Source organism: Amphibalanus amphitrite, unplaced genomic scaffold (assembly GCF_019059575.1).
Source record: "Amphibalanus amphitrite isolate SeventyFive unplaced genomic scaffold, NRLGWU_Aamphi_draft 000007F_arrow, whole genome shotgun sequence".
Taxonomy (NCBI): domain Eukaryota; kingdom Metazoa; phylum Arthropoda; class Thecostraca; order Balanomorpha; family Balanidae; genus Amphibalanus; species Amphibalanus amphitrite.
In genome coordinates, this window is record NW_024881503.1 from 1,805,948 (window position 1) to 1,823,073 (window position 17,126).

The 17,126-nt window shown below is 53.3% G+C and overlaps 3 protein-coding genes across 7 annotated transcripts in view; all 3 read right to left on the reverse strand.

The window, feature by feature from the left end:
* Nucleotides 1–17,108, reverse strand: LOC122379019 (serine hydroxymethyltransferase-like). 2 transcript variants are annotated; one of them, XM_043360870.1, is made up of 16 exons: nt 16,091–16,159; nt 10,930–10,982; nt 10,616–10,718; nt 10,200–10,349; nt 9,627–9,830; nt 8,869–8,992; nt 8,193–8,405; nt 7,629–7,801; nt 7,094–7,268; nt 6,019–6,135; nt 3,458–5,303; nt 3,063–3,147; nt 2,332–2,505; nt 1,731–1,895; nt 1,198–1,329; nt 1–817 (listed from the first exon to the last, which is right to left on the reverse strand). In XM_043360870.1, exons 3-11 carry the CDS (start codon nt 10,712–10,714, stop codon nt 5,137–5,139), a joined length of 1,422 nt encoding a protein of 473 aa, XP_043216805.1. In that variant the 5' UTR covers nt 10,715–10,718; nt 10,930–10,982; nt 16,091–16,159; the 3' UTR covers nt 1–817; nt 1,198–1,329; nt 1,731–1,895; nt 2,332–2,505; nt 3,063–3,147; nt 3,458–5,136. The 2 variants fall into 2 exon arrangements, with proteins under 2 accessions (XP_043216805.1, XP_043216797.1); XM_043360862.1 differs by lacking the exons at nt 10,930–10,982; nt 16,091–16,159 and adding an exon at nt 16,724–17,108.
* LOC122378542 (phytanoyl-CoA dioxygenase, peroxisomal-like) lies at nt 662–3,582 on the reverse strand. Its single transcript, XM_043359736.1, has 6 exons — nt 3,458–3,582; nt 3,063–3,147; nt 2,332–2,505; nt 1,731–1,895; nt 1,177–1,329; nt 662–817 (listed from the first exon to the last, which is right to left on the reverse strand). The coding sequence occupies exons 1-6, from the start codon at nt 3,580–3,582 to the stop codon at nt 662–664; spliced, it is 858 nt and encodes a 285-aa protein (XP_043215671.1).
* LOC122379010 (phosphatidylcholine:ceramide cholinephosphotransferase 2-like) overlaps nt 11,410–17,126 on the reverse strand; it is a 6,178-nt gene continuing 461 nt past the window's right edge. The window contains exons 1-2 of one of the 4 annotated variants that reach the window (XM_043360852.1): nt 16,239–16,338; nt 11,410–14,220 (exon numbers count right to left, since the gene is read on the reverse strand). In XM_043360852.1, the coding sequence (XP_043216787.1) occupies nt 12,905–14,041 (1,137 nt within the window). In that variant the 5' untranslated portion in view covers nt 14,042–14,220; nt 16,239–16,338 and the 3' untranslated portion in view covers nt 11,410–12,904. Of the gene's footprint in view, nt 14,221–15,918; nt 16,212–16,238; nt 16,339–17,126 lie in introns of those variants that run through there. The other 3 variants (XM_043360835.1, XM_043360845.1, XM_043360824.1) reach the window with 3 other exon arrangements.

The window sequence follows — 17,126 nt, forward strand, 5'->3', positions numbered from 1 at the left end:
TGAAGTGTATTGTATTTATTGCATTAAGTAACGACAAACGTGCTTGTGTAGAGCACGCACAGCCACGTAAGTCACGAGCAACCTCAGTGTCACTAACACCGTGAAAACCCCGTAATCCAAGTAATCGTCGCTTATTACAGGCAGTGTCACTGAAGCAAACGGTGAGACGCTGATCACTAATAGCAGTGTTCCTCCGGTTACCTATATCTCGTCAAAGTGAGTAATACTGGTGATTCAGCGTAAATGATCGATCAGAAGGCACTGATTCAAGCACTGGGCCAGGTACCCAACGTCGTGCTCCCGTTTGCGAACCGCCGTAGGCATATTTCAGATCTTCGATGAATCCTTATTCTTGCTTCTCTCAGAATCTCCCTTGGTTACACTGTGCGCTGTTAGGACCCCTACTTGGAGCCCTTCTCGAGCTCATATCTCGTTTACTGCCCAGGTTGCGCCCTGTTCGGTGTCCTCTTCAATCCTCTCTTTCCCGCAGTTGTCTGAACGATGCTACCTACTGTCCGTTCCGGCTAAATGTCTCGCGTCATTTTCAGACTGCTGTTCCTGTCCTTCCCTGGCTCCTGTTCCACGCCGCTGTGCTGATCTTTGTCCCGGCTATGTAGAGTTATTCCGCGTCCTTTTCAGGCTCCTGCAGCTCCCTGTCTCCCTACTGCGCGTCCTTTTCGTACTCCTGCACCTGGCTGCTCTGCAGGTGCCTGCGCCTGATGTCGGTCTCCGCTCGTCGGTTTGCCCCGCGCAGACAGAGTCCCTGGCTGGGCGAGACGTGCATCGCCTTCAGAGGCTCGTCCTCGGCCGCCATTAGCTGCAACATGTGCACAGACACGCTGTTATGACGTCATTACGACTTGTTGATCACATCAGTCGTCACGTCGATAGCAAGCAGACACACTTGCCGTCCAGTTTGCCCGATACTGGCACATCGGACTATCGTGAGACGAGACACAGACCGTGGACATACAGAAACTGTCCGCCTTCTCAAACGGAAAAAAACAGCAACGCCAGGCTCTCGTCTCATACAAACTTACACACCAGGAATAAATGCTAAACAAAGTACTTAACCGAAATCCACAATTTAGCCAGAGTCCACACAGTACCATGCGATCTGTTGAACACGAGGGTCCCCCAAATGTCACCCGGGCCTTATCATTCCCCGTTTACTACCGGATCCACACAGAAGCGCACCTGTATGAGCAGCATGCGTCGGGCTCTCTCCGAGAGATTGGCGTAGCTGCCGTGTACCAACAGGTAGGAGAAGATGAGCACCTGACCGCGGCGGGCCTGCAGCGGGGAGGCCGACGCCAGGGGGAACTTGGTCTGTAACAGAGCCAACAACTGTTAGACAGGGTCGTCTAAAGGGGGAACTTGGTCTGTAACGCACAGGGGTTCGGGCGGACGGACGAAGGAGCGGTCATGGGGACGGAAAGAGGGCGCATAGCGGGCAGGGGAGGCATAGGAGGGGTCGGACCATGTAACCCCGCATGACTCAGTCACTGGGCAACGGGCATAGTACGCCTTCAATGGCATTTCTCGGAGAGGCGTCCAACAGCAAACCTTATATTCACGTTTATCGTTTATCGAGCGTTTATCGTTACATTTATCGAACGGCGTGAACCAGAGACAGCACGAAGAGGCTGTCCGGCTCAGTCTGACCCGACCCGTCCCGTCCCGCTCCGACTCCTGACCCGACCCAGCCGGTTCCGCTCAGTCCATCTGACCTGATCCACGTGGTGATAGCCGGGGTCGGAGCTGCAGTCAGTCTGCGGTCCCTGCCGGTGGGAGCCCGGATACACCGCCAGGCAGCCATTGGATATGTCCGAGTCGTCCAGGTGGATGAACACCGCCACCATCGAGTCGTGGCGGAACGGGAAGTAGTGGTAGTCCTGCCGGTCGACAGAGGGCAGGGTGTGTCAGCAGCGAGCGAGATCGTGAGGCTCAACGATGGGAAAGCCCTCCACAGCATATGCGGGCCAAAAAGTAACAACCCCACCAGAAGGGAGCCAGAAAAAAAACTGAAGAGCAAATACAGGTTAAGAGGCATAAGGTGGATGCAGCCGCAGGGCGTAGGCTATCCTCGTCACGAGCCTAGTGGGTCTGACCGAGTTCAGGCACGTCAATATGTCTGATTCCGGTCTCCGATTACCTAGATTGCTCACCCTTCCGACTGGGACACTTGAGAGCCTAGGTGCATGGGCGGGTCACATAAGCGCACATCCGGGGACATAGGTACTCGACAGAAGTGTGCCTTAGGGGCCCGGTTGGTCTGAGGACGTCCGTCTGGCGTCTGCCAGGTGTCGATTATCTCCAGTCCCCACCCACCTGATGCATGGGATAGGGTGAGCCCCGACCGGGCGGCTTGACGTGCGCCTTGGTGTGGTGCAGCAGGATGTTCTCCGTGTTCATGACGTCACTGCAGGCGTCCAGTAGTTTCCGGTGGGTCAGCAGTCGCAGGAACACCGCGTCGTGGTACTGCAGGTTGTGGATCGAGTGCACCTGGGGGGACAAACATAACAGCACTGAGCACACATTTAAAGTTATGACGCATTGCCGTTTGCTCCCTCCATGCTACGCGCCGAAATAAACGACACGCTCGTTCATGGTCCTTCCAGACCACGTAATTAAGCAGCAGCTGACGATACGGCGGTCCAGCCACGATGCTAGATGCTGTTTGACTGTTCATCATTTTCACTCTAGAACAACAATAACAAAGTCATCGTGGATGGATCATGACACCATGGAGTATTATTTACTCCCCGATGGCACTGTGACTAGTCAGCTGACTGTCTGGTGGAGCGAGGGGCGACCAGTTTCAGCAGCCATGCCTGCTCTTATCCCATCTCTGAGAAGACGATAAGCTTATAGCGTAGACAGATAGGGATTTTATGCGAGAATGGCCGTAACTCAAGAGTTTTACGGACCGTATGCCCCACCCTCATACGGAATAGTTATACCGTGTGAGGATGATGAATTCTCTCAGCTACACCCACTACGAGTAGGGTAAGATCCGCCCCTGTCGCCTTTCGATTATTTATTCTTACGACGATTCTTACCGTAAACCCGCGTCCCTGGGGCATCCCTTTTCTCTGCCAGTCGCCCGACCACGTGCCTTCCATCTGACTGTTAGCCTCCAGCGCCCTGCCGAGGGGGTGACAAAGTCCGATTAGCAGCAGCAACGGACGGTTATCACCGACTGGGGCGGAGAGCGAACAATTACAAAATTACGGCTGTGAGATAGACAAGGTAACCAGCCGAAGTTGATAAAGTAAATAAACCGAGAGGTGGATGAATGCCATGTACGGGTGTCGTGTGCCCTTCTAGAGCACCACATACAACCTGTGGCGCCGTGCATTACCCAGGAACTCCGTAACAGTTTGTGCACCCACCTGAACCCGCCCAGTACACACCGGGTGCGCTGTACGCTTTAGTACCAGTCCCTGTGACCCACCTGGCGAACACGGAGTCATAGGCGGCGCTAATCTCATCCACCTCCTCCGTTGTGAAGACGTTGTCCAGCAGGACGAAGCCGTCGGCGTCGTAGGAGCGTTTCTGCTCCTCGGTTAGCAGCAACATAGCGATGGTGACAATTCGTCTGACGACGATTCGTCTGAGGATAGGTATGGAGCGGCAGCAGCGTACGGTCAACGGGATTCGGTCTACATATATTCAGTTCACTGTTCAACATATGGGTTACATTGGCGCAGTGAACATAACTGAGGATATTTGACGGTACAATATCAGATAAATCAATAAAACTGAAAAGAAATATAGGTAATGAATTAACTTGCTCGTACCTGCAATGATCCTCAGCTACCAACACCCGTTGCCCCCGCGGTCGTCGCACGCTGAGCTCCCTACGCGTCAACTGAATGAGGACTGAGGCCCACCACCCTCCCCCTCCCCTCCCCCACCGAGTCGTTATGTCGTCGTCGGCTGGCGTGCGGCGAGGTGCAAGTTTGACGCCTCGGTGTCCCCCACTGCACGATAGACAGTTGTGCTGACGGGATCAGAACGCGACTTGCGCCAGGGTTCGGTGTTATACCTAAGCTCTACAGAGTGTGGTGGTTAACGTCATGTCAGTTTGTTTACAGCCCTTCAGTTCGCCAGCCGAGGGAGCGAGCATTCCCGTGTCGCTTTACATTTCGGCCGTAGTTCGATCTGGCCCGGCTCAGCTTCGCTGTGACGCAGCAGTGTAAACTGAGCAGGTTGCTAGGCAACAGAGGCGCGGCAATGGGCGTGGCGTCGTAGACATTGTCGGTAGAGGGTATTGCAGGCAGCGCTTTGAGGGGTCAGCTGTAGGTACCAAACAATGGGAAAACAAGGCTAAGGTCTCAGTGTTAGTGTGTGGAGGCGGTAGGGCTACTATGAGAACAGCCACACAAGGATGCCTTTTGCGCGCAATTGAACTGGCAACGATAAAAATAGGATAATTGAGTATCGTGATATAAAAAAGACCCGATAGACTTTCCGGATTTGCGCAAATTTGCACATACAAAGGACTTTCAAACAATATTTGTAAGCAAAGACTATGTATTCCCAATACAAACTGCAGGGTGCACGCAATGAACCGATTTCACAAACCCAGATCACCGCTACAAAATACTGGCGCTGACTCGAGGTCGAATCAAATTCAGTAGGAGACTGAAAATGCCTCCCCGGTTTGGCACTTAAGTATGAAAACCATATTGCTGAGTACGTGGTACCCCAAAGTAATATCAAGAACGGTGGTTGAGTAAGTTAAATGGGCAGACATTATATGTCGTACCCGCAGAGAGCATTTTACGAGATTCTGAGTATCTTGTCTTTCAGACTGGGAATGCCCAACAATCGAAAACGTTTCTCTGAACGCAAAAACACATGCAAACCACATTAACCGAAAATCGCCAAAAACGCAAAACATCAAAAAGGCGCCAGAACAACGCAACGCACGTCATGTAACGAGCCCCGTTTTAACCCCTAACAGCCGTTTTTCCCAAAACTGTGACGGCAGCGACACTACCCGTGTCAGATCACCTGATATCCGCTCGGCAGTCGACTTTGCCGCAGGTATCTGAGACCCTAGTATCCCCCGGGGCTTGGTTAGAAGCTACCCTCGGGGGTCGGGAGACTGGCATCTAAGCGCGGCTCTCAGATCTCTCCGAGGCCCGGCAGCGGGAACTGGTCGGCAAACTGCTCGACCTGCTGACGCAGCTCGGCTGCCGGCGCAGAGAACTGCTCGTCCTCGGCCAACACGCGACGGAAGTCGACCATCTTCACACCCGAGACGGTCACCACCCGTTTGGCCAGCTGCAAGGCTGGGAACACAGATGGGAGGGGCGTCACTACACGCTTGGCCAGCTGTAGGGCTGGGGACACGGAGGGACGGGATGTGTTAGGGCGGGGCGTCACCACTACGCGCTTGGCCAGCTGCGGACCTGGGGACACGAGATGGCGTGACAGGATGACGGACTGGGGCGTAACACGGCAGCATGGTGCGTCACAGGGCAGGGGGCGTAATATGGCGTGATGGAGCGTCACGGGGGGGGGGGGGGGCGGCGTCACAAGGCGAGGGAGTGCGTCACAGGAGGGGGGGTCACAGAGTGCGTCGGGGCAGCTCAAGGCCGAACAGGACAAGGCACGGCGGGACGCGGGCGGCAAATGACGGGCCGAGATGTCACAGAGCGAAGCACTAAGCAGATGCCTAACAGCATGTTTTTATATGGCGGAAAACCTAACCCTACAGTGTCAATACCGGCCCGGAGAGGTAACGGGTCCAAACCTGGCTTGTGTCAAGGAACACCCGCACCAATCTGATAAACACAGGTTATACGTACTGTTTGGTCAGTATCGCGTGATCTCCATTCGGGTAATGGCATCCATTACCCGATAAAAGCCAGTCTAGATAGTCTGCCCATTCCCGACTTAACTACACGACTCATCCGCAAACACATTTGGATATGGAACTGCATGGAAGGGAGAGGCCAGAGGGGGGTAATGAAGGGGTAATGAAGCGCAGGGGATGTTACTAACCTCGGTCGATGAAGTCCACCACCGTATCGATGTGCTGTTCGGTCAGACCGCGAGTGGTGAGCGCCGGGGTGCCCAGACGCAGTCCACTCGGATTCAGCGCCGACTTATCGCCCGGAACTGCACGCACAGCAACAGAGGAGGCCATGAGAAACACGCACACTGGTACACGAGCACTGATCGCCTTCCTGGCCATGACACTTGAGGTGGTTTAGGTTTGCGCGTACCGGTCATGTCACACTGAGGCGTGTTACTGTTTGTTATGATTAAGCATGGTTGACAGTGGCTTCGAAAGTTGGAAACTGGAATTAAAGACTAAATCATAGACGTAGAAACCTGCTAACTCTGATCTGTATGTCTCAAGCCACTGTAGGTAGCCAGGCAAATAATATCTTATATCGCAAATAATACGTCTGTTGGTACGTCCAAGAATCCCGACTGTTGGAGAGATAACGAAACGGCACGACGAGGAGAGCTCATTCCGAGCCTGTTTGTAGCAAGGAGAGTTGCGTGTAACCAGTAACACAGGTGTCGCTCATGCGCTTCGCGTAGGTGTCGCACACACCTGTGTTTTTGTGTGAAGGTACTACCGTGCCGTTCCGGTTTTTTTGTGTGGAGGTTTTACGGTGCCGTACCGGTGTTTTTGTTGAGGTGTTGCCGTGCCGTACCGGCGTTTTGTGGAGGTTTTACCGTGCCGTACCGGTGTTTTTGTTGCGTTTTACCGTGCCGTACCGATGTTTTTGTGGAGGTTTTACCGTGCCGTACCGATGTTTTTGTGGAGGTTTTACCGTGCCGTACCGGTGTTTTGTAGAGGTTTTACCGTGCCATTGCGGTGTTTTTGTTGAGGGTTTACCGGTGTTTTTTGCGGAGGTTTTACCGTGCCGTTCCGGTGTTTTGTTGCGTTTTACCGTGCCGTGCCTGTGTTTTATTGAGGTTTTGGCGTGTCGTACCGGCGTTTTGTAGAGGTTTTACCGAGCCGTAACGGTGTTTTTGTCGAGGTTTTACCGTGCCGTACCGGTGTTTTGTTGCGTTTTACCGTGCCGTACCGGTGTTTTGTCCAGGTGTTACCGTGCCGTACCGGTGTTTTTGTTGCAGGCGATGGCCGCCGTCTCCAGCAGCAGCTCTCCTTTGGCTCCGGTCAGTCCGGTGCCGCGCAGGTCCACCCACACCATGTGGTTGTCAGTACCACCCGTCACCAGACGGTAGCCGCGCTCTGTCAGACCGGCGGCCAGACGGCGCGCGTTGGCCACCACCTGGGGGATGGAGAGAGGGAGTTAGCACCTCAGTGAGCGGTCGGGCAGCTCATGAGGGAGGGCCGTGGCAGGAACTGAGCAGGGAACACAACCTAAGGGTAGAGAAGGGATCGAACTTAAGGACAGAGGTATGGCCATTACCTGAGATAGCCAGTGGCAGTCAGATTCAGGACAAGCTATCAGCTCAGCTAGGACAGATAAATGGAGACCAAGGACAAACCACGATGAAATCATCACTATTGAAGAAGAAAAGGAGCGGGAAAGTCGGTTAAAAGTAACTAAGTAAATCAACGTTTTCTGCGAATCGGACAGTGAAAAACTGGTCATGTTCTTTCAACGCGATCGAACTCCCTGCATCACCTGTTTCTGGTACTCCTTGAAGTAGGGTGTCTGGGCCTGCAGCAGGGCGCAGGCCACGCCGGCGATGGCGTGGTTGTGCGGACCGCCCTGTAGGCCCGGGAACACCGCCTGGTTGATCTTGTCCTCGAGGTCGTACATGATCTCTTTGCCGGCCTTATCCACCGAGCGAACACCTGTAAACGTACAGTGCAGTGTTGAGAAAACGGGTGAAATGTGCCAGTTGCTGGGGATACATCCATCCGAGGAACACAAAACACATTTCATGGAAATGCCGCTTATGTGCTTAAGTAACGCACTAAATAAGTAACACACTAAGCGGCTTTCGTTCCGACTTCAGATGTCCGACGATGTCGTCGCCTGATAAAAAGTGAATGAAGTTTGCATTTGAAGCTACCATGTTACAATCAGTAAATCAATATATCGTGACAACATGTGAACTCAAAGTTCATCACCGTATTTTATTTACCGAAAATGTAAGCGAAGACGACAAGGAAAACTGATATGTGATAAATCTTCGGAGCCACCCTGTCTAATTGCGTCACCCACGAAGAGACGCCTTCTCACCCTTCCTGAAGAAGATCAGCCCGGCTCGCGGTCCGCGCAGCGTCTTGTGCGTGGTGGTGGTGACGATATCACAGTGTTCGAACGGCGATGGCGCCTGTTCTGCGGCCACCAGTCCGGACACGTGAGCCATATCGGCGAGGAGCAGAGCGCCCACCTCATCGGCGATACGCCGGAACCGGGCGTAGTCCAGGTGCCGGGGGTAGCACGAGATGCCTGCCGGGCGACGGAAGGGTTAGACGTCTCAGGAAGTTACCGACAGGCTTTGATGACACTGGAGTTCGACCTTCAATCGCTGTCCTTAGATCACCCCGCCCCACTCACTCGCTCAAGGTTTTGTGTAAATTAGCTCTTGGCTGGTCTCAACATTTCCTGACCCGTCTTGTTCCCACAGACAACTACCACCCGGCTCCTGTCCCCCGTTCGCTTCAACACAATGCCCGAGGGACTAGCGGAGTCCATCCAACAGGACATTCCCACAATTGGTGTGAATCATTCCTTCGTTCAATAGCCACCCATTCGCCGTTCTTTATCGAGTCGAGTCTCATCGTGGCAATCACTTCATCGGCTTGATAATCAATGTGGTGTTTCCCGCAGCGCCCCCCTAGACCTCGTGCCCCATCAGGTCCACTTTCGACCTCCCCCTCTTCCCCTCGGTTTCTCCCCTTCCCCCACTTACCAGCTATGATGAGCCGCGGCTTGAACAGACGGGCGTTCTCAAGGAGCCGGTCGTAGTCAATCTCTCCCGTCTCCGGGTTCAGCTTGTATGGCATCGACTCGAAGAAGATGGACGTGGCGGACACCTGTTGAAGTCGATAGAGTCCGTCAGTACATTGATAGCCCACGACAACTTGAGATAGACGGCACGTCATAAAACTGATAGTCTCTGACCGTCGCCGGCTGTCATGATGCTAGTCAAGTGCGCGACAATCATAAAACTGATACGTACCGCGTACCTTTGACCGGCACTTCATTCAAGACCGTGTACAAGACCGTGGGCGACACATAAAACTGATACCTTTGGAGTGCCACCGCCCGTCAGCACATGCGTACCAAGGTGGTCATGGGCGGCATGTAAAACAATACACCATATTTTGTTAGGGAACAGCATAGATATGGGGACAGTCATGGGTGGGCCGTACGCAAAACGGAAGACAGCCATTCTACACACTACAGGTCAGGTAACGTTCATTTCACTCAATCTTCTACTGGGACCGGTACACTCCAGTAGTTGACGTAAGTTCTGTTAATCTGATTAGCTTTCGCCCCTCACTGATGACTGATATGATCTACATCCGTTCTACAGATTCATTTTCTATCGTTCCACACACATCGACAACTTTCGTCGTCAACTTTGCAGCAAAGGATGTCTAAGTGCAGTACTTATGTCGCCCATGCACACAGTATGCAGTTATGCACCGTCTACGCAGTACGCACCTTTTTATTTTGCGTGAAGAAGCCGTGCGAGAGGTGGCCTCCATCGGGCAGGTCCAGGCCCATGATACGACCGTGGGGCTCCACGACTGCCGTGTACACGGCGAAGTTAGCCGGGGAGCCCGAGTAGGGCTGGACGTTGACGCCCCAGCGGTCCGGGGTGATACCGTACGCATCCAGGGCGCGACGCTGGCACAGACGCTCCACCTGGGGAGGTTAGGGGGGGAGTTAGGGGGGACGGGCGGGAACAGTCGGTTGAGCGGACGGGCGGGGGGGGGGGTGTTTAGTCGGTTCAGTAAAGCAGATAGACGGAGGCAGTCGGTGAGGGGGCATGGCAGTGGGTGAGGGGGAGGGGCGGGACAGTCGGCGAGGGGAGGGGCGGGGGAGTCGGTGAGGGGAGGGGCAGCGCAGTGGCTGAGGAGGGACAGAAAGCTAATGGAGGGAGCGGTCGTACAGACGTGAGCGCGATCGAAGGCTCCGAACCACTTAGTCTCTGCTATCAACAGAACCTCAATATATTGATTAATCGCCTAATCTCCGCTATCAATAGAAGCTCAATATATTGACTCGGCCCACCTCGTCGATGTGCTCGTTGCCGCCGTAGTAGCGGGCGCCGGGCAGACCCTCGGAGTACTTGTTGTGCAGGCAGCTGGCCAGTGACTCCAGCACCGCCGTGGTGGTAAAGTTTTCAGAGGCGATCATTTCCAGGCCACGGCGCTGACGATTCTGGGGCAGCCGAACAATGGTGGTGTAATTAACGGATTGCATGTCGCATCAGCATCATCGCAGCATCGTATCATAGAGTCGTCAAAGTCCCTACGAATGTCTTGTAAATGTCACAGAATCGTTGGCAGTCACAGCTTGTCACGAACAATGATTCCTTATCAAGAAGCCCTCGCTCCCAATGACCGCAAAAACTTATCAAGCGAGTGCAAAAGCCTGAAGCACTGATAAGCGGCCTTGTGAAATGATGATGAATTGGCGTTCCCTACCTTCTCCTTCAGAATGATGGCGTGCAGCTCCGGGTCAGTAGTCTTGAGCGGCATCACCAGAGGGCTCTGCGCCCCGTCTCCTTTCTCGTTCGAAGCCATGATACTGGTAAAAGGAGAATGGTAACCTGTTAGGATTGTACGCTGGCTGTACTGAGTTCAGGCGAACGTTTTACGGTTTCGATTTTGTTTGCACTGGCATTCTTTCTGCGTCTCAATCTCGGATCCCGGGGGAGGGGAGAGGAGGTGGAGGAGGCGGGGGAGGGCAGCCCGCTATTCCCGAAATAGATAGCGTTCCGTAACTATGCAGTACGCACCTTGAGTCTTTCTAGGAGAGACGGCGTCCACGTTTGTGCTTACTGAGCTGGAACTAGAATCATATTGAAGCAAACTAACGGAAAAGCACTTATAACGCTTGGTGAGCAATATTCCCGCCCCAATCTCAGCCCTTTCCTTCAGACCCGAGCCCTGACCAGTGACCACATCCAAGCTGATAATACTAATTTGCTATCAGGGAATCTTCCGGCCTAATTCACGTATCGCATTCATCGCCCACCAGGAAAGACTGTACCCGACAAACTATGGTTCAGTTGAATGACATCACTGTTGTAAAGTCTACCCCCGCCCGGAATGTCTGTTCCTTTTCCAGTCCGTTGTATATCCCCCACTCTCACCTAAACAATTTAGTCGGCTGAACGCTCTGTCTGAAGGCTGGGATAAACATTGAAAACATAACCCATGACTTCTCTGATATGAATACGCTACGCGTCGAAATCCAGACAAACACACATTCCGGCTTTTTGATTATAACATGTGTATTTGATTCAGGCGTTTTATCGCTGTACAAAATTATACAAAATAGAACGTCAACGGCGGCTGACCGGCGGTATACGGGCGGGCTGGCCGTCCAACACTGACCGGGCTGCTGCTCGGGACACCACGCACTGCACAGGACGCCCTGCAGAGCACGTGGCGCCCGGGATACATTCCAGGCACTGAGCGGGTCGGTTTCAGCCCGTCGGGTCACCGCCCGGCCCTATCCGCCGTCCATACAGCCATAAACAACCCCGGCGTACCCCGCACACAGAGCAGCAGGCACGCGTTTACAAACGGTCAGGCGTCCCCGCACACAGCGCATGGGACATGCGTTCAGAAACGGCCCGGAGTCCCCGCACACACAGCAGAAGACAAGCGTTCATAAACGAGCGTTCATAAACGGCCCCGACGTGCCCCGCACACAGCAGCAGGCACGCGTTTATAAACGACCCGGCGCCCCGCACACAGATCAGAAGACACGCGTTTGTGAACAGGCAACAGCCCCAGCGTCAAATGCACGCAGGACAGGGGTAATATGTTTATGAACGGTTTCGTCGTCCCTCGCAAACAGAGCTCATGAACAGCCCGGTGTCCCTCAACACAGGGCATACGGTACATGCTAACGAGCAGCTCTGGCGTCCTTCAGACACATAGCAGGAGGTACACGTTTATAAACAGTTCCGGCGCCCCCGGCACACAGGGCGGAGGGTATATGTTTGTGAACGCCTCAGCGTCCCCCGCACACAACAGAGGGTACAGGTTAATCAACTGCATCGGCTAGCACATAGATCAGCGGGTAAGCGTTCATAAACAGCTCTGGCGTCACTCGACCACAGAGCACAAAATACGCGTTTACAAACAGCCCCGACGACCCTTGCACATTATACGGCAGAGAATACGTGTTTGTGTTTATAACGTCCCACGCATGCATCGTTCATAAACAGCTTCAGCGTATTTCGTAAATAGGACAGAGGGCATCGTTTACAAACAGTCCCGATGTCCCTCGCATGCAGATTCGTGTTCCTGAACAGTGCGGCGTCTCTCGCTCACAGATCATAACGTGTTCGTTTAAAAACAGTCCCAATGTCCCTTACATACAGGTCAGAGGGTATGTGTTGACGTACAGCCCAACAGACAACATCATGCGGACACAGGCACAGCAGGCGTTTGGAGAGCGGCGGCACAGACCCAGTAGAACAGAGCGGACCAAAATAGTGTCCTGGTCCGGTATGGTTTGTATAGTGTTTCCCCGTCTCGACCCGCCGACCGACAAGTGAATGGATAACACTGGGTTATGGAAGTACACTGGGAGAGAGGGGACAGAGCGCAGAGTAGGTACTGTGACAGACTGCAGCGACACAGGCGCAGCACCGCGGCCGCCCGTTGGGGCGGTCCGGGCGTCTTCAGACGGCCGTCTGAGCAGTTTCAGACAGCCGTCGGCGGCCCGACCCACGAGAGGCGAGCACATACCAGCCGCTAGGAGGAGCGATCGGTCCGCTTCCTGATCAGACAGCGCGGCCACGGCAGCGGCCACTCGTAGTGACGCGGCACCGGCGCGCGCACGTTGCGCTCGAAGTAGCGGAACGCCGGGAACCACCAGAGGCGGCTGAGGTAGTTGTGGGTGCCGCCCTCCTTGAGCGCGGCGTTGTTGGCCAGCGTGTGGTAGATCCAGAAGAGGCGGGTGGTCACGTAGTAGGCAATCAGCACGTCCACGGTGTAGTGTCCGCGCGCCACCAGCACCATGACCACGCCGTTAGCGGCGGCCAGCAGGGCGGCCCAGTGGAGCGGCCACCAGTGGCGCGGTGAGTACTCGCGCAGTACCAGGTACGCCATCGTCAGAGTCACCGTGTGGCCAGAGTAGATGTAGTCACCGCAAAACACGTGCTGGCCGTTTATGCTCAGACCGAAGCCGCCGAGCAGTTTCAGCACCCGACTGGCGACCAGCGCCGCAGACAGGTAGCCCGCCTTGGGATCACACTTGTAGTCGGGGTCCGGCTTAGGCAGCGCCGTCACAAAGTACAGCACTGAGCGCATCATGTAGAGCAGACCCATGAGGAGGAATATCCTCCTGAACACGATGAACCGGTGCCGGTGCAGCAGCACCACTAGGAACGCAGAGTTCACCAGCACCATGATGGTGATCTCCGACACTTTGAGCGCCCACGCTCCGGTCGGCACAGTGTCCAGCACCGCGTCCGGCAGCGGCGCCGTGTCCGGCACCCGCTCATGAGTGATGGCCAGTGAGGTCAGCGTCAGCACAAAATTGAACACCATCCACAGCAGCGCCAGCAGCGTTTTGAGCCGCTCTTTGGGGAAGCGCGGCGGCGCCGGTGTGCCGATGTTGACGCGGGTGGTGCCGTCTGCCGCGCCGCCGCCGCCGCCGCCGCCCGCCGTCGTCTGGTAGCCGTACCCGCCACTGGCCGTCTGGTCGGCCGCGCCGTGCTCCACGTCCGCCGAGCCGGGCCGCCAGTGGTCGCCACTGTGCTCATGGTCGTGTAGCAGCGGCCGGCTCGACAGGAACGCCTCGCTCTCGTCCATGTCGCCCTGTCTGCCGTTCACATTGGAAGAGGGGCTCGGGAAGCTGCCGTATCCTTGGTGAGGCTCCACGACCATTCCCTCCTGCTGGTGCTGTAGTCGCTCGGCGCCCTCGGCTCGCTCTGCCGGCTGTAGTCGCTCGGCGCCCTCGGCTCGCTCTGCCGGCTGTAGTCGCTCGGTGGCCTCGGCTCGCTCTGCCGGCTCCTGTTGCTCTGTCTCGAGCCGGTCAGTCCTCTCCGGCGGCGGGCCGGTGTCAACTGGCGACACATACAGACTTTGAACCCAGTGTAAACACTTACCGCAGTGGCCGAGATCGGAGTCTCACGCCACCCGTCTATTTAAACTCAGATATTTCCTTATCATAGGTAAGTGACCGATCCAGGGGAGAGGGCTTCTGAGCATTTGTCTCTCCCGCAGCGCCCGAGACTGACGATATTTCGTAGTTTTTTTTCTAACAGAAAACGAAAACTAAGAAAAAGAAAAGTCTGTTTCAAACTCTACAGCAAAGTATAAGGAAGTGAAACTTAAAGCTTGATACTACTGTCACACTTCCCACATGTTGTATATGATTGCTGTGCGGTTAAATGGAACTGTTACCCCACATCATGTTGGAGGTAATGCAGTGGTCCTCTTCCTCCAATAAAGACTAAAAATGCCATGAACACCAAAGTTGGGGGCACCAAATTTTGGTACCCACCTCAGCCACCAAATTGGGAGAGAAAGGGGCAGATTCTGCCTTTGCGTGACTGTGGCTTAAACTTCCCAATATTCACAGAAAACATCAGCAATCTTAAAGCTTGCATCATAATAGAGCTAGTTAAATTTTTCTGTTTGAGTAGAGTCCGGTTTCTCAGGTCAGTTTGATATAAGGTCGAACGTCAAAAGCACATGTGTCTAGTTTATCATTGGCTTAGGAATCTAGCTGGTGAAGGGCTGACAAGGTCAAGATAAAAATAAACCAGCTATTGAAGGTAAGGTATATGCTAAAGGTTTTGTAATATTACTCAAAAATGTGACCAGGATATTTTACTAGTGATTGGAGTGAAGCTAGGCAAAGTTTCTGTTAGGGTCAGGTCAAGTCAAGATCAGGTCAAACTAAGTCTAACTTTAAGGTCTACCTGTTAAGAACAAAAAGGTGTTAACCTGATGCAGTTTTTCATGGTGAATTCATTGGTGCTATTCCCATCTATATCAGTAGTTTATAACTCAATTTTTTTCCATTCTTGTCAAAATCAGTGTGACACACTGAAAAAACAGAATCTAAAAAATATCAGGATGAAATACAAATTCAAAGAAAAAATGATAGGAAAAATTGAAGCAGAATATTTAAGTTATATTGGCACCTAGCTAGTTTCAACTAGCACTCAAAAACTTAAAAAGTAATAGAAATATTAGTGGAAAAATAGTAGAAAACACAGAAACACAAAACACAGTATCCCTCCCTCCCTGTAGCCTAGTGGATAAGGCGTCTGTCTCCTAACTCGGTGGCGAGTTTGCGCCCAGGAAAGCTCCATTTCGTTTGACCCATCATGTTCCTATAACCAGCCAGCTGGCAACTGGCAAGAGATAGCCACACTAGATCCGGGAGGATCATGCAGCCATCCACCTGCAGTACGTTAAACTTTTGATTAAAATTATCACTGGTGAAATGGGCGCAGGTAAGGTTGGGTGGTGGGTCCGTGGTTGGTGCCATTCGCGAAAAGCACTGCTTGGCATGGCACCCGGGTCCGCAGCCACCCATTCAACCACTTGGAGAGTTGTTTTAAAAATGAGCTTAGCCCAAAAACTGAAGGAATCTGGAAGTGGCCCTCTGGAGTAGGCATTAGGTAGCCTCAAATCTGACCATTAACACTACAATATTACAATATTCTTAGGTATTTTAAAATTGACTTAATATTGGCTTGGATCTTATCAACCTGTTACCCTTACTTCAACCTCACTCTTTCAGCACAGACCTGAATCAGCCTGCAGGGGAAACCATCTGACTCATTTCGCCTTCCACGTAAAGGTTCTGGCTGGCTACGCCCTACGCCCCCGAATTCATGTTCAGGCTGAGAAGAACTTCTAATGATAAAGTCAACTGATACAGAACATGCTAAGAATTGACAGCACTGCAAAACTTTGTACACTCAACTAATCAGCCAACATAATGGCGGAAATGCGAGCCATCTGATAATAATTAATGAGAAACTAACCGCCACTCGTCATGGAATCCTCGCAAGGTCACATATAATTCGTTGGGAAATACTTCTGCGCTGTTCGTTCGCGATCATACCGATGCTTGGAGGCTGACGTCATAGTAAGGTGAGCACCAATCAACGGTCACTGTGGCTACTATTCCGTGAAAGTAGAGCTAGCGTAAACACCACCCACGGAAATCTTGTAGCAGCAAACAGAATAACCGCAACATTTCCGCCACTTATGACTCACATTCAAGAGTCGAGACCCCAAAATTAAAGCAACCAGTATAATGAAAAGGAAGCGCCTCCGACGAGTGGTATCGCATTGACAGATACCTACCAGTTCTCAACAATTAAGCTCGTCGATATTTGAGGCTGGATGCCACTCACACTTCTCACGTCTCACTACTTTGATTTACTAATTATCTCACAAATACTATGTCAGAAAAGAAGGGACAACCTGGAGGGGGGGGGGGGGGGGGGTAACAACCAAGTTACCAAAGCCACCAGTTACAATGGATTAGTAGTTATTTTCCACAATAATTTAGGAACAGTCACTTGTAGTTGTAGCGCTACTGACCTGCAGTGCGCTCGTCAGCCGTCACACAGTGTAGTTCTATAATTCCAGCGTTGACCTCCACGGCACTTGACTGGCTCCGCACCACTGTCCGCACCACACACTCCACACGAGTTGACCTTGGCTGACTGCCAGTCCACCCCAGTCGCAGGCGAGTCACTCCCTCAACTGAGCGCGCCAGATGGCGCCCGTGCTCGAAGGGGCAGTTTTATGACCCCACCGGACGTAGACGTCAGACATCCAATGCCCAGACACCCCACTCGGAACATGTGGCCCCCGGCACCCTCCCGAGCCGAGCCGAGGGCGAGTTACGTAATCGGAAGGCCACTGTCCGCCCTTGTTCCGTGCATACACGTGCTACCGGCGAAACTGAGGAGAATCATCGTGGTTGATAATATATCACTTG

Bases quoted from the DNA above. Each gene is read 5' to 3' on its own strand.
- LOC122378542 (XM_043359736.1), bottom strand. From the start codon at position 3,582: ATGTTGCTGCTAACCGAGGAGCAGAAACGCTCCTACGACGCCGACGGC. The intron at 1,896-2,331 runs GTGGGTGGGGAC...GTCGACCGGCAG, and splicing joins CACCCTATCCCATGCATCAG to GACTACCACTACTTCCCGTT. The intron at 1,330-1,730 runs GTCAGATGGACT...GCTCTGTTACAG, and splicing joins GCTATCACCACGTGGATCAG to ACCAAGTTCCCCCTGGCGTC.
- LOC122379019 (XM_043360862.1), bottom strand. From the start codon at position 10,714: ATGGCTTCGAACGAGAAAGGAGACGGGGCGCAGAGCCCTCTGGTGATG. The intron at 8,993-9,626 runs GTGCGTACTGCG...CGACTTCAACAG, and splicing joins TCTTCACGCAAAATAAAAAG to GTGTCCGCCACGTCCATCTT. The intron at 6,136-7,093 runs GTACGGCACGGT...CTGTGCGTGCAG, and splicing joins CGCCTGCAACAAAAACACCG to TTCCGGGCGATAAGTCGGCG.